Raw genomic sequence first — 23578 nt, forward strand, 5'->3', positions numbered from 1 at the left:
CTTCGGCGGGGAGCCGGGCCCCCAGCGCCCCCCGGCCCTGCCCAGGGCAGCGGAGCTGCTGCCGCCGCTATGAAGCCGTGCGAGGAGGAGGAGGAGGAAGGGGGGGCAGCGGCGCCGGCCGGCGGCGGCGGGGACCCTTGGAAGGAGTGCGCAGAGGTGGCGGTGCAGCTAGCGCTCCGCGCCGGACAGGTGAGAGCCGCGCCGCCGCCCGCCCCGCTCCGCTCGGCTGCGCTCCGGCACGCTGCCCGGCGGCGGGACGGAGCTGCGGAAGGGCCCGGCGGGCGGCGGGTGGGTGTCGGGTCGAGCTGCCCTGAGGCTGGAGCATCCTTCTCCCGGGCGGTTGTACCGGGTGCGCTTCTAAATTTGAGGAAGGACCGTGTGGGCACTTGGCCGGTGCGGCAGAGCTGGGGAGGAGGGCGGCAGGGCTCGGCACCCCCTCAGCCGGGCCGCCGCCGGAGCCCTCGGCTGCTTCCCTCAGCAGCGGGAGGGATGACGGCAGCGGGGGCCGCGTCCCTCGGGGGTTGCATCCAGCGTAAGGACGAGGAGGCGCTTCAGGTGAAAGCAGATTTATTTTGTGACCTGGAGTATTTTTATTTCATTTAACAAAAAATAAGGAGGAAAGATTTGTCAGCGTGAAGGTGCTTTAGTAACTTTTTCAAATATACAGCAGGCGTTTATTGTGGTATTGTAATGTGTTGGAGCATGCTGTGATGCTAAGGTTGAATTTGTGTACAACTGAGGGGTTACGATGTGGTGCATTTATCCAGAATATTGTGTATTTACACATTAGAGTTCCAGCATTTGTTTTTGGGCAGCTTGTGCAGAGAACAATAGTCGTGTCAGAGAGGTTTTGTCTTCTTGTTATATACACCAGTGTCTTCAGAGTGACTGAAATTTGCTTGCTAGGGATAAATCAGCAGTGGCTCTGCAAAGCTCTAGGGTAGCTTATTTAAAATCTGTGTTTCAACACAGCAGAAGGTTAGTCATCTCAGGAGACATCCTGGCCCCACTGTGTGCAGCAGCAAAACTTCCACTGGCTTCAACAGAGCCAAGAAGTGGGATCAGCAGATTGTTCAGATGAGAAATTGGGTAAAACACAAACCTCAGCAACATGTATTTCTTTTGTGCTTCCATTCTGCTCTGTTTTGAAACACACTTTGGACCTGTACACTATGATTTAAGGAGCCCGCTTTTCTATCTTGAGTCCAGGACCTGTGACTTTTCCTTAATATGTGTTGTTAAACGTAGTTTCTCCTTAGTAGAAGACGCATACAAAGATGAACAGAACGCCACTGGAGAGGAGACTTGGTTTAGTAATACAGGGAATGAATGGATAGTCCAAATAGGGATGACAGGTCATTCTCTCTCAGACTCTCCAAACGGGAGTTTCTCCAGCATACTCATTCTGCCAGCCATTTCACAAGAGAGACTCTCATGACTTGCTCAAGCCTCCACACCTTATTTGTCAAAACATCAATTTGTGAAGACAGCTGTAACTGTCTCTGGCCATTTTAATCCCCCAGAAGATCACAGCTGAGCACCTTTTCCTGGAAGAAATAAACATTCCAGAAGATTAATCCTTGCATCTTTTTAGTTCACAGTTTGCCATCGCTAACTTGCAACTGGCAGGAAATGGCTGATTCCTTGGCAGGCCAAATTTAAACCGGTCAAGGATGTTGTTTAAGTAGGACTTTGGAACTGGGTAGAGATTTTATTAACTTTGTAATGTTAAGAAATGTTTTTAGTTATGAAAACCATCAGTGATCCTTTGAAAGAAAAGGTGCAAGTAGGGCCGTATCTTTTATTTAAGTGTCAATCCACTTCCAGCTATTCCCAAAAGAAGCTAGAGATAAGGACACAAAATGCAGTGTAACATAGGTTTGACAGGACTGGATTTTTGTCGAAAATTGACTGATAAAATTGAGTTTTATTTTGGTCTTCAAAAATAATCAATTCCACTGGTCAAGTTCATCTTTTTCTTCTGCCTCTCTTCCCATCCCTGAGACCTCTCCACCTTTGCCTCCATCCCCAGAAATCTGCTTGTACTCTCTGTCTCCCCCCATCTGAGTCCTGTCTCCAACCCTGCATGAAATTTTGCCACTTCAGCCTTTCTTTTAAGGCCCCCCCTTTCTTAGGACCACGGCAGGTTAGGAAGGCTTGGAATCATTAGATAGTTTCTACAAGGGTCTTGGTGCAGAAGCCAACCTGAAGAAAGGCATGCAAGTCAAGATTTTGGATTTCTAGGAAAAGTTAACCAGTGATACAGTTTCCTGGTCTCTCCTTTTGTCTTACGTGACCATTTGGTTTATATTGCATCATGTTTCATGAGTATAATTAAAATATATTTTCTTTTCAACAGATAGGCATCTATCTGGAATAATTTCTTCTAAACTTTAAAGACCGATAATGAAATGATTGCTTGAATATGTGTCAAAAGTGATGTTGCTGGAGTAACTTCTATTCCCAGGTTAAAAATCATTGCCTCTCTTGCCTGTCCTCTTACTTAGTTCCATTATTTTTACAAAATATCACAGGCTTTCATTTAATATGTATGGCTATTTCATAATGAGAATGGCCATGGTTTTGTAATCTCTGTAATTGACCTGCATTAAAATTATGTCTAATTTGCTCTATAAGGCCAAATATAAGTGCACTTTTCTGAACCTCCCTTCTCCTTTTTCTGTGAGTAAACTCTTAATATGACTTTTTGCTAAAGAAAAGCAGGCATGACTAGTCTCTGCATCTTTGATGCTGTTGAGAGCACTGAGTAATATTTGCACAGTTCTCTGCAATTACAGTTGGAGAAACTTCACCAAAATGAGTAGATGTGCATCCAGGTGAAAACAAGGGTAAGAAACTGAGACTAGAAGCTAGCATGTTGAAGTCCATGCAAACTACTTTTTTTCTCTCTTTTTTTTTTCCCCAGAAAATAATTTTATAAGGCATAAGAGACCTAGTAGAATCTCACTTTAAAAAAGGTGAAATTTCTACTGATACTCTAAAAAGCCAAGATTTTTTTTTCCCCCATGTTTGCTCCCAGGGGATATTGTTAGGATATTTTCTATGGAACATGGATGATTTTTTAGCAAACCAGATTGGTATTTCCTAAATTATTTGCAGGTAGTTATGCTTTTTATCTAGATATCTAGAGCAAATATTTCAGGACAATATTGCAAGCAAGTAACTCAGCTCCCAGAAGTGTGTGGTGAGTGCTAGCAGTATGGTGAGATAAAATATCTAACATGAGCACCTCACTGTAGGTGGGAGGTATTGGAGAAGAAGGCATCTTAGCCCTCTGTCCTTTCCATTCTCCTTTTTTATGACTTAATGTCAGAAAGGTGTTAGGAAAGGAAGAACGCAGGACCGTGACTGCACTGAGCCCTTGGGGCTCCATTTCCCCTGCTCCCTGGCAAATGAATTAAGGAGCAGGGACAACCTGGGTCTTGCTCTGTGATGTCATCTTCATGCATGTACTGGTGTAAATGCTCCTCACTTTGCATCATCCCCCCCAAATGCTCCCAAACAGGGTATAGGATAAGATCTAGCCAATATTCATTGTACAACAGTGATAAGGAGCAATCAGCTGTTTTAATTTCATCAACCAGTAGTTCCTTTGGTCTTCCACTTACCTGCTGCCTGCTACCTAGAGAGGGACTTTTATGGAGCTCCACACCCACCTGGGAAGACCAGGCAGTTCCAGTAGTATCTACAAACCTTATTGTAAGGCTTCTGCAAGGAGAGGAGCTGAATGATGCTCTCAAACTGCTCTGAGTCACCAGGCTCTAACATTCTTTGTAGGCAGATGATTTTTAGGGTTTATTCAACATAAGTTGAATTCTGGACCTCTCTGACCTCTCTGAGTTCCTCAGGCAGGCACATGCAGGTCACCGGAGGAACAGACAGGGTTAAAGTTAAACATGGTCATGAACAACTGGATCGGAAATGAAAAATTTTAAATTCAGTGCTGAGAAGCGCAAAGGATTGTATTCAGAAAGGAGAGATCAAGTGCCAGAGCACACGATGAAAAGCAACCGATTGCAGAGGACATCCATGGGAGAGAGCTTTCACCTACGCTCTTCTTTTTGCAGCAAGGTTCAGGTGTGATCTCACTCCCCTGCTGAGCAGTGGCATGTACTGATTTAGACAGCTGCAAGAATCTTGTCACTCTACTATGTATTAAAACTGAATAGAAGTCAAAAACATGGCACTGCTAAGAAGAAAATCAAATCTTTTCTATCAAAAGGAGTGTATTCCTCATCTATTTCACTGTGCGAGGTTCTAAGCCCAGTTCTACACAGCGCATTTACTTGCATATAGGTAATATAAAAACAAAGAAAAGCAATTCAGATAAAAGGTAGCAGGTTTTTTTTAGCATACACAGCTGAGGTGGTTGGAGTGTTTTGGATTTTGCTTTGGACCAAAGAGGATCCCAACCAAGGGCCTTCCTAGAGCTGCACTTTCATGCTTCTTATGCTTTTATGGTAAAACCTTCAAGAAAACTGTGCAGGGCATTGAGGGGAGTAAAAAGATTAAGTGTGGCTAATATTTTGATATATAATAATGAACTTCAGCAAGAACTTAAACCTAAAAGTATTAACTTGCCCTCACGAGCTCAGTAAATAGGCATAACTAATGTTTTACAGCTCACAAAACAGAAATATTAGTCCAGATACCTTCCATACCCAGGCGACAGTCAGCAATATCCATCACTCATCAGAACAACCAGCACACCCTTCAAATGTAGTATTTTATGCTATGAAAACCAAGAGCTGAGACTGAAATTTGGGAGTTGCTGGTTCCTTTCCCATGCATAATGCAACAGAACTGGTCATCAAACATTTCTCAATGGTTTTAAAATACTTTGATCAATGGAAATTTAGTTAAATAATTGAAATATATAAGTTTTTAGACAGGACTTGGAATGTTGGTCTTGTTGGTGCTGGTTTTAGTTAATAAATTAAGTTACAACTAATATAACTTTATTAACTAATAATAATATTTAGACAAATAAGTGGTACTTAATTTTTGCTTTGATTTGGTTTTCCTAATTTCAAATAGTTTATCATTTTCACTGGTTAAAAAATAAGTCAGCTCCTTTTGCATCCTGCCCCCTTATTTTTCTTTTTAATGAAGGAGTGGGGAAAAAAAACAAAGAAAATGGGAAAATTGGGAAAAAGCTTTTATTAACTGTTTTCCCATATGTGCATTTGCACTTGATGTGGTTTAGTTCTGAGTTTATAACAGTATAACCCTTGAAAATGAGATACAGACTTTTCCAGAAGAGAATCCAGGGTTAGATCACTGGTTCCATATCTAGGAAAAAGTCTAAATTTTTGTTTTTGTTAAATATATAGCAATTCTTTGGGAACTAGTGGGTGGTCAGCGCTTGAAGTTCCAAAAACCCATATACACAAGAAAAAATAAACTTTGTATGTCTTTGTTGGCAAAGAAAGAAATGAATGGGGTTTGCCTTATTGCATGTTTTTTAAAGTAAGAGACCAGTGGGGTATTGGCCCTGTAAATTAAAAAAAAGAAAAAAGAAAAAGGGGTTTCCATTAAAAATTCCTGAGCCTCGAGGCTCTTTCTTATCTTACATGTATTTTTTGTAGTTTTCTAAATCATGATGATTGCCATCATCCTTTTATTCCATTAGTTGCATCCCATTCATCAATCCTGTTGTGAACTGTCAAGAGAGGTTCTTGAAGAGTGATTCAAAATGCTGTGTTCCCAAAGACCCAGAAGGATTTTTAGCCAGAAGAATTAGAACAGCCTCTGGTAGAATTAGACCTACAGTTTTTTTTTCAGGATTAGCTATAATTTTTCAGTAAATATATTATTTTAGTGTGCACAGGATGAATGGCCAACAAATCTGATTTGTGAACTTCTGTTTCAGATTATTAGGAAAGCTCTAACAGAGGAAAAACAAGTGTCCACAAAGACGTCTGCAGCAGATCTTGTGACAGAAACAGATCATTTTGTGGAAAATTTAATTATTTCTGTTCTGAAAGAGAAATTTCCCTCCCACAGGTGAGTGCCTGTAGAAAGAAACTATCAATGACCTTTTTTGCTTTAAGAGCTGTATATCTGACTGGCATTTAAAAGTAAATTTAGAAGTCTATATATCTCTCTTACATATTAACCCATTGCTCTTGGACACTTTCATAGGACTCCTTTTTTAAAAAGTATCACTTCCCTATACTTTATATTTTCTAATAGTTATGTTTCTTAATATATGTATTTAATAGTATTGTTTCCCCTGTAGGGACATCATGTGTGAAGATTTCATATGAATCTCCACGATTTTCAGAATACTGATCTATTCTCGATTGTATAAGAATTATGCTAAGGAGATCTATTAAAATATAGCTGAAACTAATGATAGAAAAGGTCCCATCCTGCAGACCTTTCCTTCACCTTCTTTTGCATCACACGTAAGCATTTGCCAGATCAGGACAAGTATCGTATTTCATCACATTTACCTTGTGTTGTATAGAATCCTAAAATCAGTGAGAAGCAGGGTTATTTATCATCATCATCATTTGATGCGTATACATAAACAGGATATAAATTACTATATGAGGTGTCAACCCAAGGTTTTAAAAATAGATCAGATGATTGACTCCTCTGGAATTATTATGGTCAGTTTGAAAGTAACAGCTCCTACCATGTGCACAGATTAGAGTGTGGTTTTGTATTAGTTGGCTGCGTTTGGTTTGATGCAGAGACTCTGCAATCGATTTCCATGTTTGACTTCAGTCCACGGGGATAAAATTCATCTTCCAGCAGAGTCAGTGCAGAGCCTGTGTATCCCTTAAACACTGTATGACTTCCTTCTAACTGTGTGCATCTCTGATGGAGATGAGCCTCACGCTCTAGCGCTGTGCAGAAATCAACAAAGATGGAAATCTGGAGGGCTCAGCTACTAATCTGATTGTCGATGCTGCTGGGAAAAAAAAAAAAAAAAACAACACAAAAACACCACCATAAGAAGGAGGAGAAAGAACATTATATACTAAATATGGCTTTCTAAATACGTGTTGTATGTGATCACATATTGAAGCAGTACTGTACAGCATAATGTGTGGTTCTTGGCCACGATTCTCAAGACAGTGCCAGGCTTTAGAAGCCTATTATTTGTGTAATATTCCTTCTACTATTGCTGGCTGTGCTCTTTTCTCATCTCCACTCTCATGTTGTTTTATTTCTTGAACAGTCTGGCAAAGAACATAAAACATACACATTTCTCATAAAATGACAATCATCAGAAGCGCTCAAGTTACTCAGAATGGGAACAAAAGTTGTCAGGTCAATGTAGACCTGGGAACTAAAAAACCCCTGACTTTATTAATTCCATACAGTTAACTTCTGAGTTTATAAGCAAATGAAGGAATTGCTGGGTTTTTGAGAGAATTATTTTTTGCTGATATTGGTTGTTGGTTTTGGGTTGGAGTTTGTTCAAACAGTAAATGCATTTAAATTAAACAATAGATTAAAACTAGATTTAACTAGACTAGATTAAAACACTTGCGATGAGGAGTGCACAGTAGCAATCAAGGTTTAAATTAAAATGCAATGAAAACTTTAAAAGATCATTTAAATTGTGTTCAGTCTTTCCCCTAATCTGGCTGTTGAAACTAACAGTGAAGATTTCTGTTATTTCTCTTTCTCTTAAACTATCTTGACTCTTATGTTTTCTGAATCAAAACAATGTATCCTAGGAGTTGTAAAATTAAAAGGGATTTCATTAGAATCTGTGCCATTTGCATTGTGGCAGTGACGAGTCTTGAGATGTTGGAGGTGTACTCAGAAGTGAAGAGAAAACCTGTTATAAATGTAATTCTGTCCCGTGTTTGTTACTTCTTCTCTCCGTTGGCTAAGCGATATGTATCATCCTCATTCATGTGTCACCCAAGTTTTCATCTTTGCTCACTCTCTCTTCAGCACTCTGACATACTCCAAGCGAGTCTTTTCAAAAGGATACTTTTTCTGGTAGATCTTTGAAGTGTGGGTAGGCACAGCCAGAATATCAGGGGTGACTGGTTGAAAAAGGTTATGGTACCATTTCCCAGTGTTATCATTACACAAGTTCTCATCTTTGGTGTTAATCCTGTAGACATTCAAACCAGGACACAGCCATTAAGGAGGGTGACATCCAACTCTAGCTTCCTGGCTTTCTGCCCTCAGACCCTGTAAGGAGGTAGGTGAGGGACAGCCCCAGTTTCAACCTGCTGCACTCAACTGGCTATTACTCCTGCTGCAGTTTATGCTGTGCTGCAGTATCCCTGCTCTTCCAGCAATTATTTCAGAGTGGCACCGTGGTATGAACAGATGTGCACTAAGGCTTGGATAAAATTACTGGACTCATTTTCAGTGGGAGAGAAAACTTTAATCCAGATTTGAAGAGAGATCAACAGAGCTGGCAGGCTGGCATATTAAATTAACTACTGTAATAATATGGCTACCCTTCCCACTTCTCAAGCTGTTCCTAAAATTTGGTCTCCGGTACTTCAGACTGAATGTTTTGCTTAGTTTGCATGTTTTTACAGGACAGAGAGCCATAAAACAACACATCTGATGTTGACCTTGAGGGACTCTCCCTGTTCCCAGTACTGTATAATGGCAAGGGGCTTATTTTAACCTGTTAGTCCAAATTTCATAAAATATGCACCTAATTTGTCCTGCGTCCATTTTGGAAAAGTGGTTCTAGGACATCAAGACTTTATGAGTGGCACTGTTATGCCCTGGCTTCGCGTTAGCATTTCTGTATGTGACGTCTGCAGCGTCACACCCCGCTGTAAGGAAAATGCAAGGGGCAGACTTGGGATATTTGAGAGCAAGAACTTACACAGAACTACTCTTGTCTTTAAAGAGGTTCCCATTTCACCTTTCTTTGACTGACAAGACAACAGCTGCAGTTCAGGCTCTAGCTGGGGGAGCTGGCAGAGGGTTGAAGCAGAGGCATAATTTGTGGATGAAGATGTACAAGCTTAGATGGGATGTAAGGTGCTCCATCTGCAAGAAGATGAGCTTCCTCTGCAGCCAGCAGCCAGCCAGAGTGTAGTGCTGGGTTTAGGTACTAATTACAAGATTTGTAAAAGCAAAAGACAAACAATACAGCACCAACAAGACAAAATGATGGGATATTTAGAGTAAGGAGTCTGCAATTGACTGACAATTTCAAACATTGTTCAGGTCTTTCTTGCTTCTCAGTTGCACACTAACACTTTGTCCTTCAGCTGTTATCTTTAATGGAGATGAAAATAGTAACAAACACTTCCTACTTCCCTCTTCATACCAACTGGGGGCCCATAATGCCATCAAAATAGTCCCTTTCTACTGAGGGACTGGCAAAGCAGTATTTAGAAAATTCAAGAAGTGTCCTATGCTGGCTGCAGAACATTTTAAGCTCATGGTTGCAAACGGTATGTGGCATCACGCAGTGTGTGTTGAGGGCACAAAATCAAATAGCTGCTACTCTAGTTCTAGGGACGTAACTGTTTCTGCGCAAGACATGTTCTCTTCATTTTATCCTTTTTTTTTTTTTTTTTTCTCCTTGTATCTTCAAGAAAAGCTTTTTTGTCTTCAAGCATTTGCCGGAACTCTGAATACCACTATCAGTTGTTTGAATGTGAAACTAAAAGCAAGATTCAGTACTAGTGATCTGATTCTACACCTTCTGTACATACAGGACTTTATTCAAATCTGTGAGAGCAGCACCTGCACAACAGTTATAGAAACAGACCCTGAACAGTTTATGGGAGAGCAGGGATAATTAAGGTCAGCAGGAAGTGTGCCAGAACTGGATGTTCATTTCCCAGGGAAAAAGGAGAAGAAAAAACCCAACCATATCAACTAAAAGAAACTGGGACAGAACAACAGAACAGAAGATGAGTTCAGATTTCAATGTGTGCCTTGTGCATCCAAACAACAAACAAAAAAAATTAATTTGTTGATTTTCTCTGGGTCATGGGAAAAAGTAAGTTCAGCTTTGTAAACCTTTTAATTTCCTGAGTCAGACTACTGTAAAAAATTCAAGTAGGAGTGAGATTGTGGATTTTCTAAGAGTGCATTATTTCCTGCTGACTGAATTTGACTGCAAAAGAGAAGCAGCTACAGTTTGCAGTTTATATTACTTAATGCAAGAGACAGGCCTAACCCATAAAATTACATTCTGCATAAAAAAAACTTCTTTTAGAGTTCCAGGGATGCCAGTTCATATCCATTTCTGCATTCATTTTCATGACTTTCTTAATGGTGTATTGGGAAAGTTAGCATAAACTGAGTTCTTTTTTACCGTGTAAAATACTATGTCATAAATCTGAGAACTGTGCTTCAAAGTTTCTATGAAACTTCCCCATTCCCAAATGAAAAAAAAGCAATATGTATGTGTATACATACATATACATTTATACAAAAACTTTATGTATATTATATGTATTAAAATATATAAATTAAGTATCTCTTTAGAAACAGAAAGATGGAGTTTGTCGTTCCAAGTCACATATCTAAGCCAATTTTCTGGGACACTTGTTTTATTCCACACCGAATGCAGGTTTATTGCAGAAGAATCCACTGCTGCTGGTTCAAAATGTGTCCTCACTGACAGTCCGACCTGGATTATTGACCCTGTTGATGGAACGTGCAACTTTGTGCACAGGTAAGCGGACAGTGAACTGGGAAATATAGAAAAAGGCAAAATGTAGCTTCTCACAAATCTTCCCTTCCACTTAAAGGTGTTTTACTGTGGTAGATTTGTTCCTTTGACTCATAAGTAGGAGTCATCCCTTTATCTCTTCATACCTCACGTAGTGTATCTGAGGGAGTGTGTGTGTGTGCTGGAGAGAGCCCTATACTGTTATTTAAAAGTAAGCTGAAGTTTCTGCTGATTGCTTAATGACCCAAAGCTCTTGACTCACAGCTCGTTTATATATAACCGCACATTAACGTGCAGAGACTTGAGCTGAACTGGAGGAACAAGGCTGTGCTATGATGACACTTGGCCTAACGCCTTATGTGGTTGTTACACATTCCTTTCAAATACAAATGCTTCATTTTTCCTGGGAAGTACAACCATTGCATATATGTAGAGTAGAACTGAAAACTAAGTTGTACATAGATACTGGTTTTAAATTTCTATAATACCTCTCTGAAAAAAAGAAATCTAGGGATCATTACTGCAGAAATACAAAAGTTTAATTCTTCGTTTGAGTGCCAGAAGTTGTAGACTAATGACTATTCATAATACTTCTACTTAAAAACCTTCAATATGTTCTGCCTTATAGTTAGTGACCTAACATAACTGCAGTTATCATTAAAAAAAAAAAAAAAAAAAGGCATTTCCTTGACTTTTGATGCAACTACATAGAATTCAAGGGGGGGGGGTCATGTGCTGGTGTTTAATGCAATTAAATGAAATTTTCTCTTTCTAGCAATATTTTCTGGACCTCTACTTTGCAGCCCTTTTTAAAAAGTGTTTTTAAGGAAAGAATTTATTTCATTGTTTGAAATGCAATGAATATACTTTAGTCAAAAGGACCAAATTAATTACAGTATCATCACTTTGATAAAAGAGATGGTAGAGGAACTGGTTTCTACTTGTGTTGATGTCAGCAGCAAGGTATCTCCATGCTACTTAATTGCTGTCTCAGATGCTTGAACTTGAACAAAATGTGCTCTTAAAAGTGATGACTTGTTATAACAACATTAATGATTATTTACTGGGTAATTCAATTACACTAAAGCAAAAAGATCATATACAGATAATATACAACATGTTTAGTATAAAAATCTGATACCTTCATGTGTTTTATTTCTTGCCTTCTCCAATACTAAATTACATTTTTAAAGGAAATGACAAAGTTAAAGAGGCTGACAAAGGAGAAATAGTACAATGCCAAGAGCATTTTGACACAAGAAAAATCACAGAGCTCCATGTGGGGTTTTGTTGCCTAAAGGAATTGCATAAGGAGTAAGTTGAGAGATTTTTCATCAGTAATACTTCTTTTCTTATTTTTCACAGATTTCCAACAGTGGCAGTGAGCATTGGATTTGCTGTTAACAAAGAGGTATGAAGTATATTCTTTAAGATGGGTACCTGAGAGCTGGTTAGACCAACCACATGGGAACTTTAAATAAAATAAAATTTTTTAAAAATCAGCCACTACTCAGTTTTTTCCATGCTTTTTAAAAGCATTTGATCATACTCCACTAGTCTAAAATGGATGTCCTGCGAAACTTACTTACACAAACTGGCAATTACAAGACAATTCTTACAAATTATTAGAAATATTATAGGATTTGTGTGGGAGAAAAAAGAGAGTATTGGTGTGAGCAAGGTTTTGTAAGACAAAACCATAATGAGTTAAATATAGTGCTGCCTATTTGTAATTTAAACATATCTCCCAGTGTTCTTACGTTATTGTTATTGCTTCTTTCCTGCTAGCAGTACCTGTGAAAGCTAACTGCTGCTATGAGGCAATTCAGAACTGATTTCTATGAAGAGTGCAAAATTATGGGCCTGGTTCATTTAATTTGCCTTTGTGGTTTTCTTAACATCATAAAATAACTGTATTTCCCACATGAGAGCTTGATTACAGGGGGGAAAAAAAGTACCTAGTCTTCATATGTGCCATTTTGAGTTTCCTAGCTATACTCGTGCATGTTAGTGCCTTTTCTCCAGATGTTGTCGGTTTACAGTTTGTTATATACAGAAGAAATAGCTATTCAAATTGCCAAGGAATGTGCCTCTTTCAGCCTAATTCCACGATCTTAAATATATGTATAGCTGTAAGTGAAGCCAGCAAGAATTCTGTGCAATAACAATGTAGTTTTCAGATGTGCTAGTGGCTCTTACTGATTTAAATGGAATAATGTTGTGTACTTCTCTAGCAAGACTTTTCAAATATGGAAACTGCAGAGAAACACTTCTATGCTTTTCTGAAGTTTATTCATTCCCAAAGGTCCTTTTGAATACTACATATTATTACCAGACAGGTTCCTCTAATATTTATGTTTTCTAGAACACCATCATGATTTTGATGCTGCATATTTTGGGTTATGTAAACTTAACAAAGCTGAAACAAAAATAAAGAATTATGTTAAATCTCCCTCAGTAAACAAATGGGAAAAGCAGAAAAAAGCAGTAAGCTAAAAAGGAGCCAAAGTACACACAGGGGAACCGGCCTGAATGTAAGCCTTGAACAGTACTAAAGAAATTCCTGCAGATGTCTTCAGGGAAAGAGTCTATTAATAGTATGTTCCTCAAGAAAAAAAAAGACCAATTTGGTTTAGATGGGACCTTAGGGTAGGGAGTGAGGACAGTCTATTTGAATTGCCTCTGATGAAACACCAATGATTATTCTCATTGAATGGAGGAGGGCAGCAGGAAAAGATTGGGAGTCTAAAACATCTGAGTTGTTTCCTTGACCTTGTTACCAACTTCTGTGACCTTGGGCAAGTCACTTAATTTTTGTGTATCTGTCCACACCTAAACAAAATATTGCTAATAGTACTTATCTAGGGGTGATTTTAGGAGCTGATCACTGAAGTTTGTAAAGTGTTTTAAAATCTTTTGGTGAAACCTATTAAAGTAATGGAAATATTAAATACCTTGGGTTTAAATCAAGGGTCAAATTCTGACCCTCTTCTCATTAGTAAATAGATACTCCCACAAAAATTCTAGTGTTGCTCATTCTCCAGCTTTCATCGAGGGTCACAATATTTGGTATTTCTCTTCAAACTCCTTCTCTTGGACTTCATGAGATTCTCACTTTTATGTGTAAACAAAAGGATTTTGCAGAGAAAGGTTTGAACAAGTGACTGGGGTGTACTACTTTGGTTGAAAAGGTAGGCAAATTAAATGCATCATGAAAGGTGAATTGCATATAAAAGTATCCACTGTTAATAAACAGCGTGCCATGACTTCTGAGTTTGGACGCCTGAGTATTTGGGGCTTCAAATCTTTGGAGTCCGGCCAAAGTCAGTGGGATTACTTCTAGGTATAACTGCTCAGTAGTTAAACATTCAGAATCTGGCCTTAGAGGACTTGCGTACTTTCAGTAAAAACGTACAACTGAATCTGAAATCAACTTAGCATTTAATCCATTCTAATATGAACACAAACAAGCTGCAAGTAAGAGTTTAGAAGATTACAAACAGATTGCATTAACTTCTCTTTATAAACTGAATTTTATATGACCTATATCTCAATATCGCAGTAATAGTAAAATGATTCCAGTTTATTAGCATCAATATAATCTTTGATTACGTGTACCAATTAAAATATTGCTGATCTTTCTGCCATTAGTAGTTGTTTATATTTATGATGAGTAATTTGAGTTGCATTCATTTCTTTCCTTTTCAAAATCTTAAAGCTTGAATTTGGTGTAATTTACCACTGCACTGAAGAACGATTATACACTGGTAGAAGAGGTCAAGGGGCATTTTGTAATGACAAAAGGCTTCAGGTATCAAAAGAGACAGGTTGGTCTAGATTTTGTTAGAACTCTAAAAGGAATATGTTAATTTTGTTTCAGAGTTGTTGCAAATCATCATTAGGATAATGAACATCATTATCCTGATGGAAAGTATTTCACCTGCATGATAACTTTGTTGTTATGTGTTTGTTTTCTTCTGAAAAATCACAACTTTTTTCATTTTCTTTTTAAAATATACATCTGAATATGAACTATTTAAATAATCCTAAATTATTTTGCTTCATAACCATTGTTTAAAATAAGGAAGAATGAGCAGATTCACCAGTTTCATTCCAGTTTTTATGAGCAAGGTGAAATGGGAATGGTGAATCAAATTCAGAGTACTATGGCGGCCGTTATTCACTTATTTTCCAATAAATTTGTACATCATAAAGTATATTATGTCTGTAGGCATATATGCTAACAGTAAACTAAAGGATGCATGTTTCATCAGGGGTTCTTTAGCAGCTTGCTTTTGTGAGTGAGGTATGTTTCAACATACAAATAGCTAGCAACACTTAGTCCACACTTTAATGGAATTCTTTTACTGGTAAACCAAGTCATAGATCTGCCTGTTTACCTAATGATAATAGATAACAATAGTCAGAGAAGTTTTCTTTTAATCAATCAAAATGCAGAGGAGAACATAACACTCAGTTGTAGACAGAAGCAGACATGTGCCAAAAATGTACATCATTGTACACAGGAGATGGTAAAAATTTCACCTCTAAAAGAGATTTAATGAACTTGAAACACAGTAAATTAAAGCAATTTAACATACAGATTTGTTATAGTGCCCCAAGCAGACCCTGCATCAAAACTTCCTTGAAATTTGGGAAGTTTGGCTATTCACCTAAATTAATAGTGAGCTGAGGTCTCCCTATTTGAAGAGATGGAGCAAATTGTGAAGTCAACCCCTAAGATTTTAATCCTTGATTATACATCACATTTTTGTCAGTGCTCGAATATCTCATATTCCACAAAAGCCCATGCTCGCAGAGGCTATTAGGAAAAACTGGAGGTGCTCCCAGGTGGGCTGGCTGAGCCACTCTTGAAATGGCCTTGCTTGCTTTTGCAGTCAGAAAGTTCAAGTTTCTGGTTGAGCAAGGAACAATTTTGGCACATGACACTTCTGTCCTCCTTTCTCTGGACATCCAGTCTATACGAGTGTCTAGAACATAGCAAGGGAAGTGGACCTTCTGCCCTTCCAAATGCTTTGAAATTTTCCTTTGTTTTGAGAGACATCATTTGGTGGTGGGTAATTTCACCAGTGAAGATGGATCTTCTTTAGTCTCACTTCTATTGATGTTTTAAGTGTATAAAATCACAGTTGCTCTTTTCCTGTAAGGACTGTGGCTTCAGTGAAATAAATCAGCCCTGGAACAGAGAGCGTGTTTCCCTGTACCTGCCACTGGAACTCAAGTAGCCTTCACCAATGCATGATGTGTTGGAGATCTAGGCTGTCATGTTACTTCATGCCTTTTGTTTTCAGGAAATGTGACTGTTGTATAACATTGATCTACACAATACATTCATTGTTCGGATTTACTCATTTGAAATCACAGTCCAGGCAAACGCTGTTCTTTGTCAATGCCAAATTTTGTAAAGGTCTGGTATGGGAGTGCAAGCAGTCAGGTTACACTTGAATGAAGGATCCATGTTCCCGTTCATCTCAAGTGATACTTTTCTTCTCAAGCTTAGATTCAGGTCAGGCCTTGCACATACTAATACTGTAAGTGTATTTTCTTTTTTTAATGTGGTCAACAGAGTTGGTCTTTTCCTTATAAATCTATCCATATCACTATTAAATCTCTTCTACCCAGCCACCTTATTTTTCTGGCCTCTATCAGATTGAGGAGTAGTCAGTAAATTTTCTCTTGTACCTTGAATTCCTGAAACCCCATCAAGTCTTGTGTTCAGTCAGTTCCTTTTCCTATGCAGAGACCTCCCTCTTCCTTGCCTTCGGCTCTTCATCCGATTTCTACCTGTAGCCTTGATGAAAATTGAAGAGATCCATTTATACATTAGAAATATATTTAAATAACTCAAAAGAACAACTGTCTTAGTCGTGACCTAGCTATGACTGTGGTGTGAATGCTTGGTGCATTTCAACAATGAGGCATGCATTAAATGTTCCGTAATTATAAATTGGATCTGTTAACGCAAAAAGATTTAAGGTAGATTGCTTTTGCCATCCAGAGTTTTCAGTGGTGGCTAAACAACAAATACCCTGCAGCATGCCTGGATTGGTGTTTCCATATTTTAATGCAGTAATTTAAAAAGTGGTTGTTAAATCTATGTTCTTACAGTTAAGCTTTGTGATACCCTGTAACTTTTAATCTAATTACATACCTGTTACTCACCAAACATTTACTGCATTGCTTGAATCCATAATGTTCTTCTGCAATACTAAATTCATTGGTAGCCTGTTTAATTCAATGTCTCACTCCAGCCTAATTTGCTTTTGAAAACCTCCTTGCTACTTCTGCTAAGAATTTTCAACTTATGCAATTAGCTGTAATAACCAGGTAGAGATTCCCTATCTGAATGAATGCCTAGACTTTAACCCAGGGTAGAAGGTGACACCTGACACTTGGGCACAGCCTAGTTAGTAAGTAATCAGCCACTAAACCTTTGAGTTTTGTCATATCTTTGATGCCTCCAAATTCAACTGGCACAGCAGAAGCAGGGACACTTGACGTTTGATCAACGTCTCCACCTGCATTGGCATATGCTTGTTATATACTAGCAATATTCAGATCTCGTATGATGACTACTTCAACATCTTGCAAGTCACCATGAGTCTTTCCTTTGACTGCACACAAGGCTGACATCCGCAGCTGCTGTAGGTCAGAATTTCCCTTGCTGAACACAATACAGATATAATATTCTTATATTATTATTAATTAATACACTAGTTTGTGATAAGAAAGGGTTTTTTTTCAGTCATAAAGTGTCTTCGGTCTTTGAAATGTCAGAATGAAAGGGAGCTATTACTGGGTGGTTGGCGATTTAGGTAGAAATTTTTCTTTCCTCATACTGTATTCCCAAATGTTTATCATTTGTTAACAAATTACATTAAAGTTCCCTATTCAAGAACCATCCTGTTTTCAAAGATGATTAGATTAGCATCATTAATAGTTACTAGGTCACTGGATTATTTTTAGTTGACTGCTAATGTTAATGAATTTGCCAAAAGCTGACCGGTCAATGAAATAAAACAATGTATGGAAAGAGAAGGAATGTAAGAATGCATTCTTGCTTTTAATCTTCCTGTTCTTTTTTTTTAAAGTGTGTTTAGATCAGACCATTTTATATAAGAAATCTAATCTTGCTTGAATTTTTCTGCAAACTTGTCACTTATCCTATGAAAGAGTTTGGGGTAAAAAAAAGGGACGTGAAAATTGTTTTTCTATGAAAAGTCCATTAGTGTTTAATTTAAAAACAAATGTCCAGAATCTACCTGGAAGCTGTTGGATTAATGGAAACAACTACCTACATTGCAGATATCTCGAAGGCCTTAATTTTAACAGAAATTGGTCCAAAACGTGACCCTGCAACTTTGAAATTGTTCCTTGGTAACATTGAGAGATTGCTCAAGGCCCAAGCACACGGGTAAGCTATTTTACAATATGTCTCACATTTATGACCAAAATTCATCAAAAAAAACCCCAAAAAAACCAAACAAGTACATTGCACATTTTGCAATCCCGACACATAGGTTGAAATTGGTTTACGTTACCATGTCCCCTTCTCGCGGGGTTTAGGGTCCGTGTCATTGGGAGCTCGACCCTGGCTCTGTGCCACTTGGCATCCGGTGCTGCAGATGCCTATTACCAGTTCGGGTTACACTGCTGGGACTTGGCAGCGGCGACTGTCATTATTAGAGAGGCGGGTGGCACTGTGATAGACACTTCAGGTGAGTAAAATATCCTTGTTTTCATTGACTTTTTGGGGACTGGGTGGCTATTTCAGGGCAACTTGTGTTACCTCAGTACAGTCCTTCTCCTGTGGCTCTTTCTTGTTTCTAGCAATATTCTGCAGAAACGTCTGTACTCTCCACTAGACTGGCTGGTTATTTGTAACACGCTGATGTAATTCCAGCCCGGGGTTTCATCACATCAAAGGTCTTCTGAGTCAAACTATATTACCGTGACTCTGAGTAATTCCTTTAAAGCATCAGACTTACAGTAAAGAACTAGCCCTAGAGATTGGTAGATATGCTCAGACTCCAAACAGATTTTGGCAGAGAGGGCCTCCCGAGAAAGGACGTCTCTCGGAGTAAAGGACAGCACAGTCTCTGGATTATTATTTTATTCATTTAGATGGTACACATCTCAGAGTAATGGTTTACTGGTGGATACTGTGGAAAGATGGTGGATTAAGAGGAAGAGTATGCTGATTGAACTCATTTCTGTTCTATCCCGTGCTGTTGCTAAAAGAAGGGAACATTGCATTTCTTGTTGGATACTGAACAAATCTGGACATTTGCTGCTTCTGTTGCATGCTTTGGCTCTGTATCTAGAATTTTCTGAAATCAGTTTTTGCCTGAGATTTCCAGATAGGAGTTGCTGAATTAGGTTGTCCTTCCCACCACAAAAGGAGCTACATATGAAGTTGTTTCAGTGTTTCTGAGCCTAATTACGGCATGGTTTAGATTTAAGACTACATTGCCTTTTTACATCTCCTAAGACAGTTCTCATTAATCCTCTTGTCCTCAGGGGGACCTCTGGATCTTATGTCCTGCCGAGTGATTGCTGCGGGCACCAGAGAGATGGCTATGTTCATAGCTCAGGAAATACAAACTATTCACTACGGACGGGATGATGAAAATTAAATACCTACAATATGGAGTCTGCCCTCCTGAACTATGTAACTTTTGCAAGATGGGTGGCTTAAAGGGTACGTGATTTCAGCAGGATGCTTTCTGTGGAGATTTTCTGTGTCAAATATTTTTTATAAATTTATTACAATGTGGGAAGGCATAGGCAGATTTTTAAACCTCTAAGAATCATGTTTCCTTTTTAATATGTATCTCTTTCAGCAGTATCTTTTTTATAAGATAGCATATTTTACTTGTAGTAAATTAGTCTCAAAATTAAGTTGTAATTTCATATCTGTGGGGCTGATATTTAGTCTTTTGTAACATGCAGCTAAAAATGGAACTTTATTTTTACAGATGCAGATCTCAGGTAAATGAGTTTTAGGACTGTAGTAAGGACGAATAGTTAAGACGTGTGCCTATAATACCCTTGTTCTATAATTAAGAATGCAATAAAAGTGACATTATTGTTGTTTCCTAACTATGTCATAGCTATATATCCATGTATATGAATATGTACATATATGTATGTCTGTGTGTATGTGTGTATATGTGTACACCTACACATGTATATGCATGTATACACACACATACCCATGTGTGTATGTATATATATATATGGGTATCCTCGATGTTTACAGCAATTTAGAGAATGCATAGAAGAAAGCTAATATTGGAAGTTATTTTCAGGTAAAGAGTATAGGTTACTTACGGGATTTCGGTTGGGGCTATCCAAATGGCAAATAACAGAGCTGATCATGGAAAATGTTTAATGATTTTACAAACTGTCCAGCTAGATCTTGTTTCCCTTCATCCCTCTGCATGGGGATAAATCATACTGTCCTACCGGCCTCTGTAAGATATTCAAACCTGCAAACACTTACTACCATAAAGTAATTATGGTTAGAACCAGGAATACTGAACTCTGAGTTATTCACAGTATTAACTATGACACACAGCAGGAGGCCAGCAGAATAGAGCACAGTGTCAAGGAGCTGTTGATGTTAGAGAAACTTTGAACAGAATGGCAGGATTTGGCCCCTTACAGTTATTAAAAATATGCACATAAGATATGCTTGCTAAAAGTTAGAAATCACATGCCCTTCTCGCACAAAGTTGTAATCGCACTTTTTGATCAGAGAAACCTGTAAAATCAGTTGCACACATTTCCTAAATACACAGTTGTTCTCTATTCTTGTATCTAGCATTGGTTTTAATTCCACCAAGCTGATCATTTCTCTTTAGATTATTTTTTTAAATCATGAGCACAGGGAAAATACAGGTATGTCCAGAAAAGTAGTCAAGATGAAATAACTTCTATCTTTTTCTTAAAAAAATTAATTAAAAGGTATCGCTTTTTTGCAAGAGTGCAAATTAAATAGAGTGAGCCAAAAATTAAGTTCGTTAAAAAATTTTAACTCTTTTTATACACTGCATGTGTAGCCTTTGTAAACGTGTTCAGATATCTGCTTAGAACATACAAACTAAACAATATTTTTTAAAATAACCTTACATGTGTTTATTGCAATGAAAATGTTTTTCATTGAATATAACATAAAATTCTGTCTCATTTCTTGATGCTTTTTTTTGACAAGAAATACAAAGTATTGACTGTGTGAAGAATGTCTAAATCCAACTAAGCATTTAAGAACCGATGGTTCTTACCAGAAAACCAACTCTGTCCGTCACAGTGATCAACATTTTGTCACTGCTCCCTCATACTCCCCCCATTTCTTCGTACATCCCCCACCCCCCCAGTTCGGAAATGGAGATTGTAAGCCCTCTGGGGCAGGGACTGTAGTACTTTGGCTCTGGGTTTGCACAGTGCTAATAGGATGCAATTCTGGTCCACGACTAGGCACTGAGGTGCTATAATAATAGAAATAATAAATACTAATAGGCTCACTTGTCTCTTATTCACCCTCCCCCCACTTTCTGAGCACAGCAGAGATCCGAGTGACAGATGTGGAGCTTGGTGGCATCACTCTGATCCCAAGGCACTTAGCCTTGGCAGCCGTGGGAGCAGCCAGGGCTATACTCGGACTTCTGCCGTGGCCGTAAGCCCTGTCAGGAAGCTTACACTGGCAGGGGATCAAGTGTGGTGGGAGCTCAGCCCCACTTCATCCGCTCCCCCTCCTCACCCCGTCCCCCATTGCTCTGGGAGAGGAGCGTGTGCGAGAAGCTGCTGCGTGGCTCTGGCAAGGTTTCCCAGCAGCTCAGCCCGCTGGTACAAAGAAAGTCTCTGACCCAGTTAGGGCTGGTGTGCGCTGGCTTCCCAGGGCTCGGCGAAGCAGGGAAATCTTCCATGGCACTCGCCAGCAATTTGCGAAACTGGGAGCCAAGCGTGGTGGGAAGGGAGAGGTGCAGAAACCCATTCACAAGTTCTCATTTGTGCCTGGGATGCAGTTTTGGTTTTTATTTAGGCTGCAGTTCAAGTGTGTGAAACTGGCAGTGTGTGTGTGGAGCAGCAATCCTGTCTTCCCCCACCTCCTCTGCCGCCCGTGTGCCAGTACAAACATTTCTGAACCCTTCCAGTGGACCAGATGAGTGGTGATCTGCCTGTAAAGTACCCCAGTAAACAAAAAAGGGATTATTTTACAGACAGATCGTTTTCCCAAGCCAATTCAGCCCCTGGCCACCACGAGCAGCTGACTTCAGGCACCAAAGGGGGTAGCGAGGGGGCAGGCAGGACGGCTCCATTCACAGAGGGGGCCACATTACGCCAGTTCAAAGTTTTCGTCAAAGTGCAGCCTTAAAACTGTTTGACTACACATATTGACTGAATTAAACTGTACCAGAGTTTGTTCTCCCTTCATTTTTTCTTGCTAGCCAGATGAAACTTCGCTCAGCACGCGTGTCCGGCAGCTCTCTGCCTGAGCGCGAGCATTCATAACGCAGTCACTGCAGCACATGAGCCAGAAACGTAAATCCCCCAAAACACTTAAACATGTGGACTCTTTTCCCTACCAGCTATTGTAAAATGTTGCGAATGTTTTCCACTACATACATTAGAGTACATAAGCGCATCTGTAATTAGGCATCCAAGATGGATGAAGATTTTCTCCATAAACACCAGCACAAAGATGCCTGTGCTCTGAAAAGCAAGTGCTTCCTCTGTACACAAATGGTGCTCAGCCTCCCGGAGCTATCCCAGTTTCTGTCCGCATCCCTCACCAGGTCACTGGTGGAGAACATTTTATACCTCCAGGCTGGCTGGCCTGGTCTCAAATGGTGCTTTCTGGTGGAATAAAGAGCAGAAATAGCTGTAAAGTCCAGGAAAATGGGTCAGTGGGTGATTCCTTTGCAGTGTGTCTTGTTGAGCTTGTCAGATTTTACACAACAAGTATTGGCATGGTTCATACGTGCTGAAGGACTGATATTTTTCCTTTGATTACACTAGCTAATCTCACAGTATTAAAGAAATTTGCATGTATTGGAGCACTTACCCGGAGGCCCACAGGCAGTATTCTCCATATTTCATCTAGAATTGGGTTGCTGTTAGCAATGGCTTTAATTAAAGCAATAAAAATATCACTCACCACCAGCCATTCTGCTATCAGTATTAGAGTTATGCTTTTCCCTCAGCAAGGCTGGATCTGTTCAGTGTATGCACAGGAAATGTGCAAGGGGATTGTTGAATAATGAAATAAGACTTAAGCTGCTATATCAAATTAACGCAGACCGAACCTTTTTTCCTGGTAACTTCCTAGAGCTACTGTTTAAATTATTTTTTCCTTTATGCCAGTAGAGAAACCGTATACAAAAATGCACTCTTTTTCACTACTGTATCACCAAGATTTAAAATGTAGAGAAGTCAGAATTATGGTTCCTACAGCAGTTTCCATTTTACAGTGTGTTACAGTTAAGTCTTTCATAAAACATCTCCCCAACACTAAGGAATGTGATAAATCATTCACCAACAGCATGTGGTGGGTTGACCCTGGCTGAGGGCCAGGTGCCCACCAGAGCCGCTCTATCACTCCCCTCTTTCATTAGACAGGGGAGAAAAGGTACACTGAAAGAAAACTTACGGGTCGAGATAAGGACAGGGAGAGATCATTCTCTAATTATCATCACGAGCAAAACAGACTGAACTTAGAGAGGGAATTCATCTTATTTATTACTAAGCAAAACAGAGTAGAGGAATGAGAAAATAAAACCAAATCTTAAAACACCTCTCCCCACCCCTCCCATCTTCCCGGGCTCAACTTCACTCCCAGCTTCAACCTCCGCCCCCCCCAGCGGCACAGGGGGACGGGGAGTGGGGGTTACGGTCAGTTCC

General features: G+C 39.3%; 1 protein-coding gene across 1 annotated transcript; it reads left to right on the forward strand.

The window, feature by feature from the left end:
- Positions 1-50: 50 nt before the first annotated feature.
- IMPA2 (inositol monophosphatase 2) lies at positions 51-22098 on the forward strand. Its single transcript, XM_075744495.1, has 8 exons — positions 51-189; positions 5894-6027; positions 10553-10657; positions 12020-12065; positions 14373-14481; positions 17981-18089; positions 18242-18393; positions 19196-22098. Exons 1-8 carry the CDS (start codon positions 70-72, stop codon positions 19309-19311), a joined length of 891 nt encoding a protein of 296 aa, XP_075600610.1. The 5' UTR covers positions 51-69; the 3' UTR covers positions 19312-22098.
- The last annotated feature ends 1480 nt before the right edge of the window (positions 22099-23578 follow it).

The sequence above is a fragment of the Balearica regulorum genome, chromosome 2 (genome assembly GCF_011004875.1).
Source record: "Balearica regulorum gibbericeps isolate bBalReg1 chromosome 2, bBalReg1.pri, whole genome shotgun sequence".
Lineage (NCBI taxonomy): Eukaryota > Metazoa > Chordata > Aves > Gruiformes > Gruidae > Balearica > Balearica regulorum.

Coding starts and splice junctions, on each gene's coding strand:
- IMPA2 (XM_075744495.1), top strand. CDS start 70: ATGAAGCCGTGCGAGGAGGAGGAGGAGGAAGGGGGGGCAGCGGCGCCG. Junction 12,066..14,372: donor GATTTGCTGTTAACAAAGAG/GTATGAAGTATA, acceptor AAAATCTTAAAG/CTTGAATTTGGTGTAATTTA. Junction 18,394..19,195: donor CACTGTGATAGACACTTCAG/GTGAGTAAAATA, acceptor TCTTGTCCTCAG/GGGGACCTCTGGATCTTATG.